The 22,767-nt window shown below is 45.2% G+C and overlaps 1 protein-coding gene and 1 long non-coding RNA gene across 3 annotated transcripts in view; one reads left to right on the top strand and one right to left on the bottom strand.

Moving 5' to 3' along the window:
* Positions 1-3,181: 3,181 nt before the first annotated feature.
* On the bottom strand, positions 3,182-12,724 carry LOC116877199. 2 transcript variants are annotated; one of them, XR_004384573.1, is made up of 4 exons: positions 12,617-12,703; positions 8,300-8,417; positions 4,352-4,484; positions 3,182-3,825 (listed from the first exon to the last, which is right to left on the bottom strand). It is a non-coding gene; the product is annotated as an uncharacterized LOC116877199 (long non-coding RNA). The 2 variants fall into 2 exon arrangements; XR_004384574.1 differs by lacking the exon at positions 8,300-8,417 and having other exon boundaries at positions 12,617-12,724.
* SLC1A4 (solute carrier family 1 member 4) overlaps positions 12,067-22,767 on the top strand; it is a 24,370-nt gene continuing 13,669 nt past the window's right edge. The window contains exons 1-2 of the mRNA XM_032873776.1: positions 12,067-12,921; positions 22,221-22,263. Of these exons, the coding sequence (XP_032729667.1) occupies positions 12,395-12,921; positions 22,221-22,263 (570 nt within the window). The 5' untranslated portion in view covers positions 12,067-12,394. The remainder of the gene's footprint in view (positions 12,922-22,220; positions 22,264-22,767) is intronic.

Here is a 22,767-nt window from a genome sequence, read left to right as displayed (position 1 = left end):
ATTTTTAGGCCCAAAACTCAGAGTTGTCCCTGTCTCTTCCCCTTCTCTCACATCTTGTCCAATCCATTGGCAAAAACCTTTGGCACTACCTTCAAAATATGTTCAGATTTGAACCATTTCTCACCACCTGCTGTGCCGCTACCCTGACCTAACCCACCATCACCTCGGCTTGGGTAGTTACAACAGCCTCCCAGCAAGGCTCGCTGCTTCTATTTTAGATCCCCTGACAGTCTTATTCTTAACACAGCAGGTCATTTCAAACCAGCTGAATCACGCCCCCAGAGGTCTGCGGCAGTTCTCCATCTCACAATAAAAGCCAAAGTCACCATAGTGCCCCACGAGGCCCCGCCGGGCTGGCTCTCACGACACCTTTCTGACCACAGCTCCTGTCCCTCTTCCCTTATTCATTTTACTCCAGCCACACCCACCTCCTTAGTGTTCCTCGAACATGCCAGATACATTCCTAGGTTAGGGAAAACAGGATCAAAGTTCTCCTTCCAGGGTGATCTTGTCCCAAGCAAGTATTTTTGAGGGCTAAGCTGAATTGCTATGTCCTGGATTTTCCTGGTAATGCTTAGCTGCTAACTAAATCTGATGCTGATGTATGTGGTTTGCATTAGCACAAAGAGCATTTTCTGCAAACACTATTTGAGACTTATAATTGCCTTTTCTTTTGAATGTACTATATTTTAGTTGTTTGAGTATCATTATGTACTCTTGTTTTGCACAGAATTTTTTTTTTTTCAGTGCTCAAGTTGTTAGAGTCTGGCCAATGTGAGTCCCCGAAATCTCTGCAAGCATTTATGCTTTTTCACAACAATGAGATTTTCCAACCCATTTCTACTTTCTGCTCCAAACAGAGTCCGAAAGCCAGCCACTCTCCAAGGAGCCCTGATTCCTTTTAGTAGAAAATAATATTAGAGGGGTGCCTGGGTGGCTCAGTTGGTTAAGCATCACACTCCTGGTTTCAGCTCAGGTCATGATCTCAGGGTAGTGAGATAGAGACCCATGTCAGGCTCTGCTCTGAGTGTGGAGCCTGGTTGGGATTCTCTCTCCTTCTCCCTCTGCCCCTCCCCACTCACAGTCACTCTCTCTCTCTCTCTCTCAAAACAAACAAATGGAAAACTTTGAAAATAGTATTAAAGTATTTGAAAATCTTGCTGCTATAGGGATCCATAGCAGACTGCTCCCTACAAACACAGGTGGAGGCAGCATCACTAACAGATGACTTTACTGACAGAAGTGGTACATCTTTCAAAGATTCCATCAGTCAGGATCCAGGCAGGAAAACAGCAATCACACCAGGAATTTCCACTAGATGAAAGATAATATAAGCAGTTGATTACAAAGGTGTCAGCTAAGTGGGTGGTGGGGAGGTGTAGTGAAAAAGGGATGCTGAGGTAAATCAGAGATTAATAACCTAGCAGCTACTGCTGGGCTGGGGAGCAAATGGGAAGAGGTGGTATTTCTAGAAACGAAGTCTTTGAGGAGGGCTTGGCAGGGCTGGCACCCAAAGTTCTCTGAGCAGGTGCGTGCTCCATCCTCCTTGAGGGGCGCAGACCCGAGGGAGCTCCCGCTGCTGAGGAAGATGTAGCCGGCTGGTGTTGGCACCTGTGAGGGCTGTGCAGGGCTGGGGACTGCGGTGGGGACTGTGGAGAGAAGCTAGAAGCTGGAGCTAGGACTGTCTGCTGCTGCCAGTTATCTTCTAACAGGAGGGAGGAAGAGGAAAGAAGTCCTCCTCCCCTCCCTTCAGCTCACCCATTTCCCACCACTGCTTCCCAGAACCGCAAGGAGCAGGCTGGCAAGGGAATGCGGGAAATGTGGGAAATGTGGCTCAGCCCCAACAGGCCCAGAAGCGGAGAAGGGTGGGCCTGGTGTGGGCAACAATAGCTGGATAAATAGCACAGAGGTCATGAGGTCACTGGGACTTTCCAGTTAAACTCTTAACTTCTTTCAGTCATATTTTTAAAAAAAATCTTTCGCACTTTCCCCTGGAAAAAAAAATATTAAATAAATAATTTAAAAAATCTTGTTCTGGTTTGAAGTATTTCCTGAGTTACCAGTTCTTCATATATCATATTTCTTATCAATTTTAGTGTCATTGAATATATGTGTGTGTGTGTATACACACACACACACATTTACATGAAACCATATTTAAATATCAGGATAACGTTAATGGACACTATCACGTGCTGGTATCCGTTTAGAGTTTACTCAGGGTCTGACCTGGGGACTGGAAGTGCACTCCCTTTCTTTGTCTTTCTTTTATTGTGGTAAAATATACATAATACACATTTATCATCTTCAAGTTTAGTAGTATTAAGTATATTCATATTGTGCAGCTCTTCTCCAGAACTCTTCTCATGACGCAAAACTGAAATTCTGTTTTCTCTATGAAACAATAACTCACAATTTCCCTCTCCCCAGCCAATGGTAACCACCATTCTACTTCCTGTCTCTATGAATTTGCCTACTCTAGGTAACTGGTTTTAGCAGAATCATACAATATTTGCCCTTTTGTGACTGGCTTATTTCACTTGGCATAATATCTTCAAGGTTCATCTATGTTGTAGCATATGTCAGAATTTCCTTCTCTCTTTTTTTTAAAAGATTTTACTTTAAAGTAATCTCTATATGCAACATGGGGTTCGAATTCACAACCCAAAGATCAAGAGCCAGGCACCCCTTAAGGTTTTTTAATATTCTGTTAGGTACACACATATATACACCACATTTTATTTATCCATCCATCAATAGATAATTGGGTTGCTTCTACCTTTTCGGCTATTGTGATAATGCCGCTATGAACATGGGTATATTTCCCTTCTCTTTGATAATCCTTATATAGCGTTTTGATCCTCATTCTACATGAGGCCTAACCATGTCAGGCCTAGCACTTCCTTTCATCCAAAAATGAAGTTTGAAAATAGGGGTGCTTGGGTGGCTCAGTTGCCTAAGCGTCTGACTCTTGATTTCAGCTCAGGTCATGACCTCAGGGTCGTGAGATTGGGGCCCACGTGGGGCTCCACACTGGGCATTGAACCTGCTTAAGATTATTTCTCCTCCCTCTGCCCTTCCTGCACCCCTCCAAATAAATAAACAAATAAATAAAGTTTACCTACTGCATAGTTTGAGGAAAATCAGTATAATGAAATAATATATGTTTTTATTGTGAGTAAATACCTGGGAATGATCACAAAGGGAATATAATGAAATAATCCAATGTTTGCATGTTGCACATGGTGGCCACCATAGCTGAGGCTGAATTTCCCTTGGACTGCATGGCAGACTCGCCTACCCAACTTTCCTTCTCTCCTTCCTTCATCTGGGTCAGACTTGCATTGCCTTCTGACAGCTGTCTTGGGGCGCAGTTCCCTCCACCCTTTTTTCTCTCACATTGCTACTCCCTGCATAAAATCCTTGTATGTTTTCTTCCATCTCAGCATCTGCTGCTTAGTGGATATGGACTAACACTATAACAAAGAACCACAAAACTTTCATGGCACACAACAGTGGTTTTTATTGCTCATGTTTCTTGGAGTGGTGGTGGGGGCGGCTAGACAGCTCAGCTGACTGGCTGGTTCCACTTCCACGTTTGGGGTAGTCTGGCTGGTAGTTGATCGAGGATGAACTCTGCTATGATGACTGAGGACTCAGCTGTGCTCCGCGTGTCTCTCTTCCCCCCAGGCATGTTCTGATGGCAATGGCACAAGAGAAAAACCTAATGTGTAAACCTATTTCAAATTTCTGCTTGCCTTGGGTCAGGTATACCCATTGGCTAAAGAAAATCATATCGTTGAGTCCAGACTGAGTTGGAGGACACTGAAAAGTAACATAACAAAAAGTCAGGATACAGGGAGAGATGAAGAATGAGGCTATTTTCAGAATCTACCACAATGTCTGTGCCTTTTCCCAATTGGTGAAGCACCACTCTTTCTCAGCTTATAAAAAATTTTAACCTCTCTTAAATTTTCTATAACCACCTCATTGTAGAGTAACTCAATAGAGAGGAATTCTGAACTGCTGAGTATTTACCAAGAGACTCTGAGTTATCCACATGAAGCTATTTAAACTGGAGAAAAACTTCCATGACATTCACTGTCAAGTTAAGACTATTTTCTTCCCCTCCCACAGCCCCCCCACCCCCGCAGTGGCCCAGTGCTGTGGCTGCCCAGAACAAAGATTAGATCAGCTACAGATAGCAAGTAATCTATATTTTCTTTGTACATTACAGTGATCGGTTGGATTTTCAAAACCCTTCCACACAAAAATAGAGAAGTTTGGGCATGATTGTTTTAAAAATAAATTTGAATGAATTCAAAGTTATCCATATGATAACATCACTTACTTGCAGGCCAACATTCTTTCTTAAGTAGGAGGAAAATCTGTTGTGGTTCAGGTCAGTAGCCAGGAACTACATCTAAGCCTAGGTTCACTGTAGTTGTGGGCACTGAGTATAAGCATCATTTGTCATGTGTGTCCTATAAGAAAATGCATGGAGAACCTCAGTTGTAGCCCACAGTGACCTCTCTCTCACTGTTCAAGCTTCTGTAACTCATACTTCCCGGTAATGTTACCCAAATCTCCTGTGCAACAAAATCAAGAATGGAGCCTTCCTACCACACACACCACCACCCCCTTGCCATCATTTATTCTCTCTTGTAAAAATAATTAATGTTTTAAATTTTGAAAAATTTTTAGCCTGAAGAAAATCTCAAGAACAAAACAGTTATCATCCATATACTCCTTATCTAGCTTTAACAGCCAGTTAACATCTTGCCTCCCCCATCACATTGGTCTCTGTATAGGTACAAACATTTCCCCTTTGCCAAGCCATCCAAGAGTGGTGTGCAAACACCATGACACTATCCCTAAATACTTCTCAGCACTATCCCAAGAATGGGGACATTGTCCTATTATCCAGAACACTATTGTCACATCTAAGAAACTCAACATTAGGTTTAACATACATTAACTTTCCCTAATGGTCTCAAAATTTTACTTTGCTTTTCTTTTAATTCAGATTCCATTGGATTGGGTTGTTATATCTGGTTAATCTGTTAACTGGAAGCATAAATAATATATGACTGAGTCCTACCCCAGAGCTACAAAAATAAAATTTCCAGGACTTGAGCCCTGGAATCTATTCTTTCTAAACTCTTTCTAGATGACTCTAATGAGAGTCAAGTTTGATGACCACTGAGTTCTATTTGTAAGGTTAATTATCTTTTCAGAAGTCTGCCACTCTTTCCCAAACAGGCCTCAGAGAATTCTAGGGCCAGGCTTAAATTAAATTAAACTAAATTCTTGGGAGAACTATAACCCATTCTGATTGATGTCCATTTCTCTTCTACCCTATCCAACGTCCCTCTCCTCTAATTCCAACTGCTTCTTCTCTTAGCATTGTACAGGTGGTATGGTTTATGATTTTTGACTTTACCATGATGTGAAATTGATGTGCATTCAGTAGAAACAGTACTTTGAATTTTAAATTTGGGTATTTTTCCCAGGCTAGTGATATGCAGTAAGATCCTCTCTCATGATGCTGGGCAGTGGCAGCTCTGGCTCTCAGTCAACCACACAATCAGCAGGGTTGATGACTGATACACTTACAACCAATCTGCACCCACACAATCACTGCATTTTTTTTCACCAGTACAATATTCAATAATGACAATGGATATTCAATGCTTTATTATAAAATAGGCTTTGTGTTAGAGGATTTTGCCCAGCTGTAGGTTAAGACAAATGTTCTGAGTGCACTTAAGGTAGGCTAAGCTAAGCTATGATGGACCATAGTTTAGGTATATTAAATGCATTTTCAACTTATGATATTTTCAGTTTGGGGACATAACCCTATAAGCTGAGGAAGATCTCTCCTCAGGAAGAAGGATTTAATCGATAGGCTTCGAACACCTAACCCTAGACCTTTTCTTTAATTCTAAACTCTGTTAACTCAATGCCCTTGTAAATACTTTTTGATTGAAACAAGGCGTGGGGTAATGCAGGGGAGGATTGGCTTGTTGAAATGCAGGTTCCTAGGCCATCCTCCAGGCTCAGGGATATGCACTTTGATCAGCTCCCCAAGTAATCCATACTCCTTTTTTTTTTTTTTTTGTATTTCACTCAGTGGACCTTGCAGAATGATTTATGCTCATTAAGCAACTCCGTAAGAATCTGATTGTGTCAATGAATCAAATCCCTACCTGTAGAACCCTTGTCCACAAAACGCAGATACCAGACTAACCTATATTCCCATCTTGTACGCATTTCTTCTGATGCTCCGGTTCACTGTTCTCTCTAAGAAGCACATGTCAGCTAACATAGCTTTAGCTACTCTCTAAAACCAAAGAAACAGACTTATTTCTGTTTCATTCTGCCTTTTACTCCCACTCTGACCAAATTCCCTTTTAGTGTTGACTCACAGTGTTTATCTGAGTCTGCACCTGACCTTTTGATTCTAGGGGCATCTTTATGGCCCCCTTTTCCCTTTTCCTTCCTTTTGGTGGCTAGAGATGATACTAAGGGGAGGCTTGAGAAAGGATCATCAATTACAAAGTCACCAGTGTTTTGACGCCACAATGCCTCTGCTCACGAAGTTGTCCACCACACAAGAAAAATACCTTATTTATTATTTTGGATTTTCACCTCACTTGCTTTGTTTGCCAAGTAATCTGATCTATGTGAAAGGCAAATAATCTTTTTTAAAAGTCACACTGCATCTTCTACAAAGCTGTGTTTTGCTGACACAGAAAGAATGAGACTAAAGTTTAACTTTTTAAATATAGTTGTTATAATTGTTAAACTATCTGGTATCTCTCAGTAAAGGTAAAGACGTATTCTGGAATCCAAATTGGCCTGTGTGGGATACCATTTTCCTTTTTTAGTTCATTCATGGCAGAAGATAATTCCTACTATGTGATTCTAGTGATGTCATTATCATCCTAGTGAAATAATGAGGAAAATACTGAACTGGCATCAGATGTGAAAACAGAACTGATAATATCTCTTGACTAGCAGAAGCCTGCAAGTGTGTACAATACCAAGTATTAGCCAATACATAAGTATATTAGGAGTGATAAACAGTCACTGTTGACAATGTAGGAAAAACACCATATCTATGACTTCTTATATTAAAAAAAATCCATAGCATCGCTTTAGTGAGGGAAATGAATTCTTCTTCATGACAGGTGATGCAGCCATGGCTTTAAGAACATGACTAAATGATCCCAAAGGAACTTTCTAACAGAGTCGTCCAAAGAGACCTCAGAGCGAGGGCACTTCTAGAAGCAGCTGACATATGTGTGTGGATCTAGAACACATGCATGTTTAAGCTTTATGTGGATCAAAGATGGCAGCAAATTCTTTGCTACTCCCTTTTTTAGAGGTGGAGTCTAATTCTCCTCTGAGTCAGGGCTGGTCTTAGTGACTTGCTTGACCACCAGAAGGTGGTCAAGGGAGGGAAGGAGGAAAGTCAACCACTCTAAGAAGTTTGACTACACTAAGATCAATCACCATGCTGTGAGGAAGCCCACACTTGCCACACTAAGAGACAGATAGACAAACAGAAGAGAGAGAGAGATGCCCTGACAGCCTCACTATTCCAGCCACACTAGCCCAGGCATCCGTGGTGGGAATGAAGAGCCATCTTGGACATTCCAGCCTCGGCAGACGTAATGTGGAAAGGAACCAAGGATCCCAGCAGCTCGCCAGGCATGTGGCTTGGGTCGAGCTGGAGCAGCCATGTCCAGTCATGAAGGCTGGCCCGCTAAGTCTCCCATCTGAATTTCTGGCCTACAGATTCATGAGCATCAGAAAATGGCTGTACCTTTATGCTGCTATGTTTTGGAGTGGTTTGTTCTATAAAAACATAACTGGAACAGATGTCAAAGGGAGGATTTATATGACTCAGCTATTGCCACAATGAGACAGCATAACACATGACTCCAAAACTCAGTAAGTTTCAACAACAGCATTTTATTTTTCTTTCTTAGGGGTCCGTGGGCTGCCTGGGATGTCTTTAGGCAGCAAGGTGGTTGGATTTGCAGGAGCAGGCTGGATTCAGACATGTTTCTCACCTTTGTCCTGATGCCAGGCTAAAGGGGCAGCATCTACCTGGGACGTGCCAACTCGCACGTCAGCAGGAGTCTAAGTGCACAAAACATGTCGATGCCTCTGCTTACTTTATGTCCACTTATTTCATTGGCCAAGTAGGTCATATGGTTAAGCTCAAAATCAAAAGGGTAAGTAAATATACTCCTATCCAAGTGGGAGAAACAAGAGAGGAAATACTTACCGAGCAGTACTCCAGCCTATTGAGAGTTTCAAGCACCTAATGATGGTGGTGGTGGTGATGGCGAGTGGTATCAGACTGCACCACTTGCAAGGTATTTTGTAATGTGGTACTTACACATCTAATATCCAGAGAAAACACATGTAAGTGTTGTAAGGGGATGTGTCTAAATATAAGAATCAATGATTTTTTTGTACTAAATACTGGCAGGGAGGAGGCATGTAAAATTATGAAAAGATGAAAGAAATGTAATGGAAGTGCAGAAGGGGAGGAATTAAGAAAAAAAAAAGGGGAGAGAAAAAGAAAGCAGAAAGTTAAACCCTTCAGCAACTGTTGGGGAGGCTAGGAGCCGATAACCTGTTTCTTGATTTGCCTCCCGTGGAGGCAGAGCAGCTCCAGGGCAGCCATTCCCCAAAAGAAGCCCCCAGACACCAGCTCCTACTTAAAGAGAGGGGTTTCTAGTTCAAACATGAGGCACGGCATGAGGCACTCCCAACACTGCTCTCCCACCGGGCACCACACTTATGTCCAGGGAAAGTGCCAGCACGGCAGGGCGTTCCTTAAGGCAGGGCTTTCCTCACTCCCAATGGAGGGTTGACTGTTAACACAGCTCTGGGGTGCACAAAAGTGTGGGCAGCAAGCACAGTGGGAGCAAGGGGGCTGCAGAAAGGCTTTGGGAGAGAAGTGAACTGGGGCTAAGTGCAGAGGCAAGAAAAATGTGGAAGCAGCACACAGCCCTGTGTTTGTAGCATGCCTATAAGGTACAAGCCTGGCAGAGAGAGCCAATGTCAGATCCTGGTAGGTCTTCAATGCCAGGATGAAGAGCACATTCTTAATTTAGTGGGAGCCACTGAAAGCTTTTGAACAAGAAGTGGTATGGAGGAGTTGCCCTAGAATCCATCCCTTCCTGCTTCTTTAGTAACAGAAGCACCAGTCTTTTAAAAAAAATTTAAATTAATTTATTTATTGAAGTACAGTGGACACACAGTGTCACATTAATTTCAAGTGTACAACATAGTGATTCAAAAAGTCTATATGTCAAGCTGTGCTCACCCCCCCCAAGTGTAGCTGCCATCTGTCACCATACGCTATTACAATAACATTGACTATATTCCCTACACTGTCCCTTTTATTCCCACAACTTACTCATCAGAAGCACCAATTTTTAACTGGGGATATGCCTGTGCAAAATAAAGACATTTCTTAACTTCTCTTACAGCTAGGTAAAGTCATGTTGTAAATTCTGGTTAATGAAATACAAAGCACATAGCATGAACAACTTCTAGGAAATGTTCTTTTTTTTTAAATTTTTTTAAGATTTTATTTATTTATTTGACAGACAGAGATCACAAGTAGGCAGAGAGGCAGGCAGAGAGAGAGAGGAGGAAGCAGGCTCCGTGGTGAGCAGAGAGCCCGATGCGGGGCTCCATCCCAGGACCCTGGGATCATGACCTGAGCCGAAGGCAGAGGCTTTAACCCACTGAGCCACCCAGGTGCCCCTCTAGGAAATGTTCTTAAAGGGAGAAGACATTGCTCCTTCTTTTTTTCCTACTGGAAAAGTGGAACTTAATCCTAACATGTATATTATTCATTAGGAAGACTGGCCTCTGGCAAGGCAAAATATAGAAGAGCATTGGAGGGGCGCCTGGGTGGTTCAGTGGGTTAAAGCCTCTGCCTTCAGCTCAGGTCATGATCCCAGGGTCCTGGGATCTAGCCCTGCATCTGGCTCTCTGCTCGGCAGAGAGCCTGCTTCCTCCTCTCTCTCTCCCAGCCTCTCTGCCTACTTGTGATCTCTCTCTGTCAAATAAATAAATAAAATCTTAAAAAAAAAAAAGAAGAGCATTGGAGATGGGAAGACTAATTAGGAGAACATTTTGGCAGCTGAGATAACAAGTGAGGAAATAAGACCTGAGCCAGGATGGTAGCAGTGGGGATGGATGGGAGGCACAGATGTGATAAATATTGCGAAAGGACTGTTTGTGGGACTTGCCAATTGATCAGAAGAGAAGAGACACTAGAGAAGGAAGAACCAAAGGTCACCTGAAGCTTCATACAGTAATGGTCAGTAATGTTAGTAACAGAAATAAGGGGTCCAGAAGGATGAGGAGCCTTGAGGAATGCCACCATGAGTTTGGTTTTGGATATGTTGTGTTGGTATGCCTGCAGGATATTTAGGTGGAGATATAAAGCAGGTAACTGAAAATTCATTTCCAGAACATGATTTGAGAGTCCTTTGGTTAAAAGTGGTCATCAAAACAAAGGGAGGGGCTGGTTGGCAAAATAGAGAGTGTATCTGTAGAAAATCCTTTCTTCAGTGCACACAGAGAAATAAACTGTGTTCTGAAAACATAAAAATATGTTCACATGCTCCCCTCCCTCCATCAAAAACAAATAAACAAAAAAACCCCCTGCAAACTCCAACCAGTGGCTGGCTGGCTGGCTGGCTTCAAGCAAGGAAATCCTCCCTGATCTCAAAATTTGGACAGCTCCTTAAAGTTCCTTAGGAAGGCATTTTGATTTGCACGAATATCTGTCATGACATGTTCTAAGATGACTCCTTTTCAGCAAGAGATCTAGAATAATTGCCTTCCTCCTTAACTCAGTTTAGCCACATGTAAGAAGACTTCTTTTTCACAGAAGTCTTAAAAGACCAATTCCTTTCAAGCGCAGCATGAGAAAATATGAGAAAACTAATACATGTGACAGAGGTAGTAAACGACTCTGCAGAGGTCTCTCGTGTATCTGCCATGACCGGAGCAGATACTAATTAAAGGTTGAAATAAAAAGGAAATGAATCGAATGTTAACATTAAGAAACCATCTTTGCAGGCTGGCTAACCACTGTATATACAGTTTTCCTGCCACGGCTGGGGTCCGGGAGATGGAAGAGGTTAAAATCCTGTGGCTTGTCTACTACCCAGTAGAAATGCAACTGGATGTGGTGGCGAGAGAGCCATTGATTCTGTAGGAGTTTTGCGTCTTCAGCCTACATACAGCCCCCACACACAGCCCGCACACAGCTGTGGGGCAACCAAGGGCCTATCCCGGAGGCTTTAAGCCCCTCTGCCTAGGAGAGCGCGAGCGCGCGCTGGCGAGCCCGGGAGCTGGGTTTGGTGCCACCTGGGATCCCGTTTCACTTACAGCTGAGGCTTTGTCAGAGCCCTTATCGAACGTGGGATAAGGTTTTTCTAATTCATCCATCACCCATCTTCCGTCTCAGGGCCAGGCCCGCGCTGGGCACCCGGCGTGCTTTCTCGTACAGGACTCCTGGAGGAGGGGTTTTAGGCTGGAGGAGGACACGACCGGAGGACCGTCCGGGGTGGGGGCCTAGCCGCACGCGGCCCTTTTGCAAGAGAGACCGGTGCGTTTTCGGACAGACCGCGGGGGCGAAGACGCCCACCCTGGAGGGAACCCTTCCCCTCCCACAATCCTCAGGACCAAAAACGTAGCTGGGTTCCACATTCTCCCGGGCCTTCTGACTCCGAAGGCCCAGACCCTGGCCAGCCCGAGAGGCCCTGGCAGGTGCCAACGAGCCCGGGCCGTCCCTCAGGCCGTGCCCAGCCGCGGTCACCCGGAGCCCGCTCCAGTTAGCTGGGCAGGGAGGTGGCTACGGGCGCCCGGATTGGCCGGCCCCCCAGCGGCCCCGGCAGCGCCCCCAGCCCTGCCGCCCCTCCCCCCGCGCCGGCAGCCTTGGCGAGGGGCGCCCGGCGGCGGTTCCCGGCGCTGATTGGCCGAAGCCGCGGGGGGGCGGGGCGGCGGGTGTGAAGGGGGCGGGCTTGGGCTGCTCCCGGCTCCCTCCCCTCTTCCCATCTGCGTCCTCTCTCTCGGCTCCCGCGTTGCATCATCTCCAGCTCGCGGCTGCTGTGGAAAGGTTGGGCGCGGCGCGAACCACTCAGGCCGGGGCTCCAGCCTGCTCTCCCTCGCCTCTCCTGGTCCTTTCCCCACCTGCTTCTGCACCCACGCCGGGAGCTCCCCGCGGGCCGGCTTAACCCGCGAGGTACAGCCGGCGGACGCTCTGCCAGATCCGTTCATTGAGATTCCCAGCTTATCCCAGAGCCAAGTCCCCCGCCTCCTTCAGCTTGGGGCCGCGGGCAGCGCCATGGAGAAGAGTAGCGAAACCAACGGCTACCTGGACGGCGCCCAGGCAGGGCCTGCAGCAGGGCCTGGCGCGCCGGGATCCGCGGCGGGACGCGCGCGGCGCTGCGCGGGCTTCCTACAGCGGCACGCGCTGGTGCTGCTCACGGTGTCTGGAGTGGTGGCGGGCGCCGGACTGGGCGCAGCGCTGCGCGGGCTTGGCCTCACCCGCACGCAAGTCGCCTACCTGTCCTTCCCCGGCGAGATGCTGCTCCGCATGCTGCGCATGATCATCCTGCCGCTGGTTGTCTGCAGCCTGGTGTCGGGCGCCGCCTCCCTCGACGCCAGCTCTCTCGGGCGCCTGGGCGGCATCGCCGTCGCCTACTTCGGCCTCACCACGCTTGGCGCCTCGGCGCTCGCCGTCGCTTTGGCGTTTATCATCAAGCCCGGCTCTGGCGCACAGACCCTCCAGTCCAGCGACCTCGGGCTGGAGGAGTCGGGGTCCCCTCCGGTCCCCAAAGAGACAGTGGACTCTTTCCTCGATCTGGCCAGGTAACGCCCCCCACCCCTCGCCAAGTGCACACAGTGAGCTCTCTAATGCACTCCAGCGCGCGCGCGGGCACGCACGCGCGCGCACACACACACAGACGCGCACACCACCCTCATAAATTGCTAAGAGTTCATTCTTAATCTGCTGCGGGTGATGAACCAGCCTACCGTTAGGCGGAGTGTGTGTTAGGGAAAAGACAGTGTCTCACCTATGCTGTGCTCCTTATACCATCTGGCTGCCCTTACCAGTAAAAACGTCCCAACCACACCCCAATAGCTTCACCCTGTTTTTTTCCCCACGATGCCCGAAAGCTTCTGGGAGCATTAGTTAGATTTTGCCTGTATCATCCTCAGCTGTAATCTCTGGACTTCCCTGTTTCAGCCCTTTGGCTGAGAGGAAGGTGGCAATTTTTGAAGATTTGTCATTGGACCCAAGGATAACGAGGCTGGGGTTAGTGGTATGAGGCCCACTGTCCAGAAACATGGCTCTCTGGAGGACTTGGGACAGGTTGCTGGCCACCCCATAGTCAGGACCATTGTAGAATACTGTGAGTTTCAAGGAGCTTTATTTCTGGAAGGGTGAGTTCTAGAGGGGAAGGAGTTGGCTTGCTTTTTGTGACTCCCAGAAGTTGCATTTTATCCCTTGAGATGCAGTGTTGTTTCTGGATTTTCCGAAGCCTCAGCCTCTCTCAGTTTCTCCGTTAGCCCAGAGTTCACAGATGGGAAAATTGCAGACTGGAGGAATTTACCGTCCTGGCCAAGTTCAGCTGAGTGAGGAGCTCAGTTGGCTCCTTCTCCAGGTTTCCAAAAATTCTGGATTCGGAGCCTTGGAGGTATGTTTTGTCTGGAGTCACTGAGGCAGAGTTCCTCATGGCTGAGGCTGTGAAAAACAGCAAACCCTGGGCAAAGTTACTTGGCTTCCTGCTATTTCCTTTTCTCCCTCTGGAAAATGTGATCACTGTCTGCCACTTGAGAGTGTGTTCATTTGAAACTACAAAAACAACAATAAAAAGTCCAAGGCTTTTGTATTAAACACACACACACACACACACACACACACACACACACAAAACCTCCATTGAGGGGGATCAAAAAGTTCTTACCAAAAAGGCAGGTGGAGGTGGCCTATTAGGACTTTAATATGATCACAGTCTTTAGTATCTAGCCCCTTGATATTTGGAGTCTTTCGAAACTCTTAAAAGTGTTGGGGCTTTTAGGTGGGTGCTGAAAACAAAGTCTACTAAGGTTGAGAAAGCCTTTGGCTTATTACATTCACCTATTAGTCAGCTTTCTCCAGGAGGAAAGGTGGTTATGGGGTTAAAAGATTCTTTTTTGCAGGGGTCAGTGACCCTGGAAAGGAAGTATGGATGCCCAGCTCTGACCTGCTGGTGGTACCCCAGAGGGAAGCTCAGTAGCATTCTTTTATCTCCAAAAGAGGGACAGTAGCCCCCAAAGGGGGCAAGATAGGGTGAGGGGTTATTTTATTACCACCTGTCTCAGGAAGGACATCTTAGTTCCTGATTGTGGTTTTCTAGGTTTAGAACCAAGCCCTACAGCTGTTGCTTCTGAAGTGTATGGTGAGTTCACTCTTTGGTTAAGCATCTGCCTTTGGCTCTAGTCATGATCCCAGAGTCCTGGGATCGGTCCGCATCGGGCTCCCTGCTCAGTGGAGAGCCTGCTTCTCCCTTTCCCACTCTCCCTGCTTGTGCTCACTCTCTGTGTCAAATAAATGGATGGGGTCTTTAAAAAAAAAAAAAAATGAAGTGAATGGTAACCCAGCATCATGGCTGAGTGGTCTGTCTGGGTGCAGACTTCTCAGTGACTTGGGCTGCAGGTGCTGGAAAGGACTAAGAGAACCTTTGTTGTGGCTTGTTGGAAATAGGCAGCCTTTCATAAGATTTCTTACAGCCAGCCTCCAGCAGCTCATGGATAAAGGTAGGGCAGGTGGTATGATCCTATTTTACAACTGAGGAAACTGAGAGAGATTAAGTGATTTGCTCAAGGTCACAGAGTGGTTTATCAAAAGAGGGATTAGGGAAAATATGGGTCTTATGCCCCAGCATTCAGGGCTCTGTTTCTCCCACTCTTCCCTCCCCAAGTCAGTTTGCTATAGTAATGGTGTCATGGTGCTGATTTAGTCCAGCCATCTCAGAAATGTTTGCTCTGGGCCAAAAGGGCATCAGGTAAGAATGTGATTTGGGTCAGGGCAGATGCCCACTTGCTCTAAACAGAGGACCTGAGCCCCGGCAGTGAAGGAAGGCCTGTGTACTGCTGCTCTGACTGGCCTTCACCTTGAGCAGCTGGTGAGAGGGAACTGAGTTTTGAGCCATAACCTCAGTGCTTCCTGGGTCCCTGGGTCAAAGTTTTAAATTTACTTCCATCAAAGAAACCCTGCAGATGCTGATTTTGTGGGACTCTGGGCACGTTCCTTGGCAAAGGCAGGGCGCAGTCCTTTCTGCCTGTGGGCACTGAATGAAGTGAGCCGGCTGTCAACCACCTCAATTATCCTGCAGGCCGTCACTGGGTAACTGCCCAGAACTCAAACAGGCAGAAGGAGTGGGAGAAGTCTCTGACTTCTCATCAGAGAGACTCTGATGACCAGGCTTTGCTGGTGGGGGTACTCCTTAGGGTCTCTCTGCTACGATTTCTAATTTTTCTCAAGATGGAACTATAAGTCAGAAAGGAATGAAGCTCATAGACATTCATTATAACTTTTAGAAGATTTTCAGAATGCCATTGCTGAGTGGTTTGATTTCCCATCACACAATGGATTAGAAATAACAAAGGCCAGGGAGTGTCTATGAGGCACAGGTGCTAGAAGCAGGCCCTTTGAGAACTGAGAAGGGGTGATGGAGAGCAACTGGCAGGTGGGAAAGTCCTAGTCTCCTCCTGAGTCTCCCAGAGCTTTATGCCTGGGAACCCAGAACAGTAAAGGACTCTCAGAACTGGGTGGGACCCAAGTTCTCAAGCTGTGACTGTTCGTCCAAAATGAAACAGATGCAGCACCAAAGAGACCAGGAAACAGGTTATGAGGAACTCATTATGGAACTTCTTGGTCCCTAACAAGGCTTACTGATTGTGAGTCCTAGAGCATGTCCCTAACCCCTGTGTCTTAGCTTCCTCATCTCTGTAACCGGCATCCTCAAAGTATCTACCTTGGAAGTTTCCTCTGAGGGTTACATGAGTTAATGTTTGTAAAGCTGTTAGACCAGGGCTGGCCCACTCTGCTTGCTCTGGTTATACACGGAGTGGTATTACAGAGCTATCGGGAAGTTGTCTTTGTTTCACATGAACTTATGGGGATGGCCCTCTTTTCATAGTCTGAAAGAAAAGAGAATGAATGTTGCGGGGAGGGTATGTTTGGGAGAGCTCAGGATGACTTGAAGCTTATGTTTTTAGGTATTTTGGGAACTACATGGAGCTTGGAGAAAAAGAAGTGAACAGTTACTATGTTTTGGACTAAGAGAATCAACACTGGGGGGAAAAGTTGAGGGGGCACCTGGCGGACTCAGTAGGTTAAGCATCTGCCTTTGGCTCAGGTCATGATCTCAGGGTCCTGGGATCGAGCCCTGTGCCCTGCATCAGGCTCTCTGCTCAGCAGGGAGTCTGCTTTTCTCCTTCTCACTCTCCCTCTATGTTCTCTCTCAAATAAATAAATAAAAATCTTAAAAAAAAAAAAGCAACACATGGGAAATTTGGAAAATGTACAAAAGTCAAAACTGAACCTAGAAGAGCCTTCCATTCTAAAAGGGAGCAGAAATTCTCATGTATCCTCTCTGACATTGCAATTTCTGCATTCCCCCCCACCCGCCCCCTGCCCCGGCCCCTGTATTACATATTTGTGGTCTCTAAAGTTGACCTCAATTTTCTTCAGCTATAAGTGGAAAGAACTGGCTTCTAACATTCCCTTGGGTATTAAAATTTGTAGTTTTCAGTTGGAAAACCAGAGGCTTATCTGCAAAGGTGGCAGGTAGGGACAGCTCCTGGGCCCAGCGCTCTGTCTTCACTGGCATCTGGAAGAACGGCCCAAGGCCACTGTCTTTTTTTTTTTTTTTTAAATTAACATATAATGTATTATTTGCTTCTTGGATACAGGTCTGTGATTCATCAGTCTTACACAATTCACAGCACTAACCATAGCACATACCCTCCCCAAAGTCCATAACCCAGCCACCCCATCCCTCCCCCTCGGCCCCCCAGCAACCCTCAGTTTATTTCTTGAAATTAAGAGACTCTTATGGTTTGTCTCCCTCCCAGAGGCCACTGTCTTTTGCAAAAGTGTAGCAGGGCACAGCCCTGTGCCTGGTAGACACAAGTGAGATTTTGCCCATTGCCCAGTTTTTTAGGCTTTATTGTTTAGTTCTTGTGCTCATTTTTTCAACACTGACAGTGCTCTGAGCCTTTTCCTTCACAGAGGGAGGCGTGAGGGACTGACTTTTCTGGTCAAGGACTGGTGTGAGTATGATGCCTTTCAACTTGCAAAGAACACATTTCTTAGCTTCAAAGAAACCTATCAGAGACTGAGCTCTAATCCTAGCCCCTAGGTTGCAGTCAAGAGAGTGAATAGTGAATAATTTCTTTTTTTTTTTTTAAATATTTTATTTATTTATTTGACAGACAGAGATCACAAGCAGGCAGAGAGGCAGGCAGAGAGAGAGGAAGGGTAGCAGTCTCCCTGTTGAGCAGAGAGCCCGATGCGGGACTCGATCCCAGGACCCTGAGATCATGACCTGAGCCGAAGGCAGCGGCTTAACCCACTGAGCCACCCAGGCGCCCTGAATAATTTCTTTTAACTGTTGGCCATGGGAGGCTGTTTGGCCTATGCCTACATCTCTCTTCTATAGGCAAGAGGAAGATTCTTAGCAAATCTAACATGGATCCAAATTAATGGAGGTTTCTCAGCCTAATTAGTCACCAAAGGGAGAAAGTGGCAGCGTGTTATTTAAAAAAATAATAAAAGGTTTTACCTTGACACCTTTCCTTCTGCCACCCAGGAGACTACCTGAATAGTTCTGAGACTGAAAAGAGCATACACCCAGTGAGGTTGTGTTGGGGAGGGGGGGTGATTAAAAGCAGACACAGGGATCAATTACCTGATTTTGAATCCAGCTCTATCACTTACTAGCTGTGTGGACAAGTCTTTAAGCCTCTCTTTTCCTCAATTTTCTTATCTGTAAAATGAGACTAATAATAGTATCTATTACCTGCATTTGTTATGAAGATTAAATGAATTAATACTGGAGTGTCTTGCTGATACTGTCAAGTGTCCCTGCCCCTCAGGGATAGCCCCAGGTCACTTGTTACAAGAATTAAAACTGTTTTCAATCTTACTTCCCGACCCCACGCCAGGGCCCTGGCATTAACCTTTCCAGCTGGAATCTAAAACTGGAGATGGGCCTCAAAAAGAGGATAGATTACTCTCCTGCCCCCTACTGTCACCAGAGTGTGAGCCCACTACCCCCAGCCCTTCCTCTGTTCCCAGCTTTGTGGGGGGTACCAAGATCTGAAGGGGCATGTCCCTGTTAACCGACTCTGTAACAATAAACACTAAGGATAATAAATGTTTAGCAGGTGTACATACCGTGCTATATCCTGTTCTGAACAGTCTTTGAAATCTTCATAAATTCAGTAAAGAATTTTTGAACTTAAATAAGAGGAAATATTTCTGGAACAAAAAAATATACCTAAGCAACAGTAAATTGTTTTCCATTCTTCTCCTATAGGACAGGGAAATGCATACCACCCTTGACAAATAGGATCAGAAGAGCAAACAGTACCAGATGTATAAAGAAGGAACATTTTTGAAGTTTTTCATTGTGTGAGCTGCGTGCATGTTCACCACCACTAACAGAAGTTCAGCCTCCTCTCCTACCAGGTTCTCGGTTTAAGTAATGTACCCAAAGGTTCTTCTAGCACTGGAAAGGCTTGTCCATTCATTCTTTTCTAATTTGGTCGGACGTGGACTCTGGATTTAGAATGGACTTGATATTTTTGCAGATGTGTTTGACTTAGACCTACTCTAAGAAATGTACTTTAAATTATGGCTTCAGTACACATCTACCCCCTCCCTACCCCACCCTCATACACAACATGAAACAAGTGCCAAAACAGCATTTTAAATGTGATACATGCGGGTTTTTTCAATTCTGTCTAATGTATTACATATTTTATAAAATAATGGCTTTAACTAGTGAATTGCTTTCACAGCCTACTAATGTTAGAGAAACTGGTCCAGTGTAGATCTGGTATTATGTAATTTAGGAAAATTTCTAGGGATCCAATAACAGAAAAAGGAAATATTTGAGAATTTGAGTAAGTTGAAGAGCTCAGCGATTTGAAGGCCTCTAACACCCAGTGAAATCGGGTACTGTGTAAATGTGAAGCGTGGAAAGACTATTTGGTCCTTCTTACTCCCAGACTCTGGATCTCAAAACTCTAGATCTGCACTGTCCAGTAGGATAGACACAGCCACAAGTGTTTACATTTATCTCACTTACATGTAAATGAAATAAAATAATTCAGATCCTCCCTAGCGCCAGCCATATTTCAAGTGTCCAACAACCAATGGCTACCATATTGGATGATGTTAGTCTAGGTATGGAGCATGAATGGGAGATGTAAGCCAGCTTAATGTCTCCAGGTTCTTGGTGTCCCCATGTGTTAAATGAGGGTGTTGATCTTGACCACCTCTAAAATCTCCTCCCGCTCAAATGTTTCTTATTTTGAAAGCACACAGAGTTATTGTGTGAATGTGAGCCTAAAGATAGAGCTGTGAGGGGCAAACCTACCTGCATGACAAGCAGCTGATCCCTGAATGCAGGAGAGCTCGGGAGTAAGGAAGCTAGAGTTCCTTCATAGCAGTGTCTGTGTTTAAGAGCCAAAGGAGAGAGGGGTAAGAAGCTTGCAGAGAGGAGATCAAAGCCGGAGGGCTGACACTACCCGACTATATAAGACTTACCATTAAACAAGAGTAATCAGACAGTGTGGTGTTGGGGAATGAACAGTCAAACAGATCAATGGAACAGAGAGCCTGTGTAAATACAGTCAGCTGATCTTTAACAAAGAAGTAGAGGCAATACAATGGCACAAAGATAGTCTTTTCAACACATTGGGCGGAACAGCTGGAATTTGGCCCCTAGATACTGACCTTACACCTTTCACAAAAATTGACTCAAAATGGATCACAGACAGTATATGTAAAACGCAAAACTCTGAAACTTCTGGAAGAAAACAAAGAAAACCTAAATGACCTTCAGTACGGTAATGACTTTTTAGATACAACACCAAGGACGTAATTTGTGAAGAGTGCAGAGAAGTGTATTTGCTTTACTCTATAGCCTCAGCTCCTTGCCCTTAGTATAGGCAGGAGGGACTGTGCCTGCTCTGTGACAACCAGAGGGACCAGGGGAAAGGAGGATGATTTTATGGTTGCTACATCTCACTGCCCTCAGTTGGTGCCTTCCTAGGGACTAATATCCGAGAGCTGAGCTATAGAAAGTGTGGTCATCCCTTTGAACGTATGTATTTTTTTGGTTGTAAACTCTTTGCAGTTAGCACTGTATCTCACTTTTTAGCCTTTTAAGGAGATATGAGATACGATTTAAATATAGTAAAATGCACCCATTTTAGATGTACAGGTCAATGAGTTTTAATAAAGAATGAGTTGCGGGTACCTGGGTGGCTCAGTGGGTTAAAGCCTCTGCCTTCCACTCAGGTCATGATCCCAGGGTCCTGGGATTGAGCCCCACGCATGCATCGGGCTCTCTGCTCGGCAGGGAGCCTGCTTCCCCGCCCCCCTCTGCCTGCCTCTCTGCCTACTTGTGATTTCTGTCTGTCAAATAAACAAATAAAAAAACTTAAAAAAAAAAAGAATGAGTTGCAATAAAGAAAGTCTAACAGCAAGAAATAAACCCCAATTTTATGTAACCTAATCGTGAAAATGACATCCCATCAGCATGCTGTATTCTGTTGGCTAGATGAAAGTCATAGGCCCCACCCACACTCAAGGGGAGGGTATTGTACAATGTGTGACTACCAGGAGTCATTTTAGATTGCTTGCCAACCTGGGTTGCAGTCAGACCTGCCTAACTCTGATACCAAAGGCGCTGCAAATGGTTGCCTGGAGATTCCAGTGCTAGGTAAACAACTCAGCCACAGAAGTAAGTATTAATGGGTGTGTTCGGCACAAATTGTAAATGATTCAGTGTTTTACAAATGGGTCATCAGTGGGATTTTGTTATATATCAAGACCAGCATCCTGCATAGAGCCTGCAAAGGAGGTCCTCATCAAAAACTGTTCCCATGAAGAGATTTTGGCTTCAAAATCTAGCTTAAGTTGACCCGTCCTATTGCCCGCCTTTTACAACAAATATTTTATAAAATCCTTCATCCTGAAATGAAATCCATAAATAGAATTTCAGTGCATTTCAATTTCAGAGCATCAATGTGACTCAACAGAAGGATAAAAAGAGACTTAACTTATAATAAAAATAATGTGTTTCCATATGTAGAGATCCTAAAATGAAGTGGTTAGGCGCTTGCTTCTGAATTTATAGTCACCATTAATGAGACAGCTGTAAATGCAGGCTGTTGCTTGATACTGGTGTGTGTAATTAAGGAACCCAGATCCTAAAGTTTGCCATTGGTGATGTGATTTTCCAGGAGGATGAGCAATTTTTAGAAACATTCTGAACAAAACAAGTAAAAACTCATTCTATGTTTTACACAGTAATTACATTCCTAGAAAATTCAGTGTGTGTTCAAATTGTACCAAAAGACAAACAAAACCTCGTTTTGGAATGAGTTTAGGCTGAGGTCTTTATAAATAAGGTTTTCATCTACAAGTATGTCATATGGGACATTTGGGATGTGTGAAGGCCACACTCAGTAGAATGAGTGGCTGGGACCTGGCACCACCCCCTATAACTCTCCCCCAATGGCAGGAATGCCCCCCAGTTATTTCAACAATGAAAGCACTCCCTTGGATTCCACCAGTGGGCAGTACCACTCCTGTTGAAAAACACTGCAGTAGGGCTTAACTTCTAGGGGATAGGAAAGTGATGCAGTTTTCCCAGAGAACCACAATGGAGATAAGGGTAAAAATTGGTGCGCTCTGAGTATTGTGACCCAGCCAGCAGCTGAGGCATGGCTGGGTTCTTGGATCAAGCGGAGACCACAGTAACTGCTGGAGGGGGAGGGAGAGGAAACACTGTGTGTTGGGCTATCAGGAATGGGTATCCGAAAGTGGACACTTTGAACACTGAATTTTAAGAACACTGACAAAGTGCTTTTTTTTCTAACAGAAACCTGTTTCCCTCAAACCTTGTGGTTGCCGCTTTCCGTACGGTAAGGCTTGATGCTTTGCAAAAAATTAGGAAACTTACAAGGGTGGTGTATAAATGATGCTATGGGGTTATTTAAGGTGGGTCAGAGAGGGGTAGTATTGTTACAAAACTTGGTAACCTGGGCCTAAATTTTTATAGCGTGGATCTTGGAGTAAAAAACAAAGTGAAATAACAACAACAACAAAAAACAAACAAGAAGGTTTTCTAAAATATCCCACTGGTTCCACCATTTTTCATATCACCTGAGAAATACTCTTAAATCACATTTTGGGGTCTCTTAAATATTTTATAATGTTTGAAAAATATACTTTTATCTTTTTTCTGATTATAGAGGTAATATATGCTTATGTAAAAAATAAAAAATAGGGGTGCTTGGGTGGCTCAGTGGGTTAAAGCTTCTGCCTTTGGCTCGGGTCATGATCCCAGGATCCTGGGATTGAGCCCCGAGTCCGACTCTTTGCTCAGGAGGGAGCCTGCTTCCCTTCCTCTCTGCCTGCCTCTCTGC

Source organism: Lontra canadensis, unplaced genomic scaffold (assembly GCF_010015895.1).
Source record: "Lontra canadensis isolate GAN:19392208 unplaced genomic scaffold, GSC_riverotter_1.0 scaffold50, whole genome shotgun sequence".
NCBI classification, from domain to species: domain Eukaryota; kingdom Metazoa; phylum Chordata; class Mammalia; order Carnivora; family Mustelidae; genus Lontra; species Lontra canadensis.
This window is presented reverse-complemented; position numbering and strand designations above follow the sequence as displayed.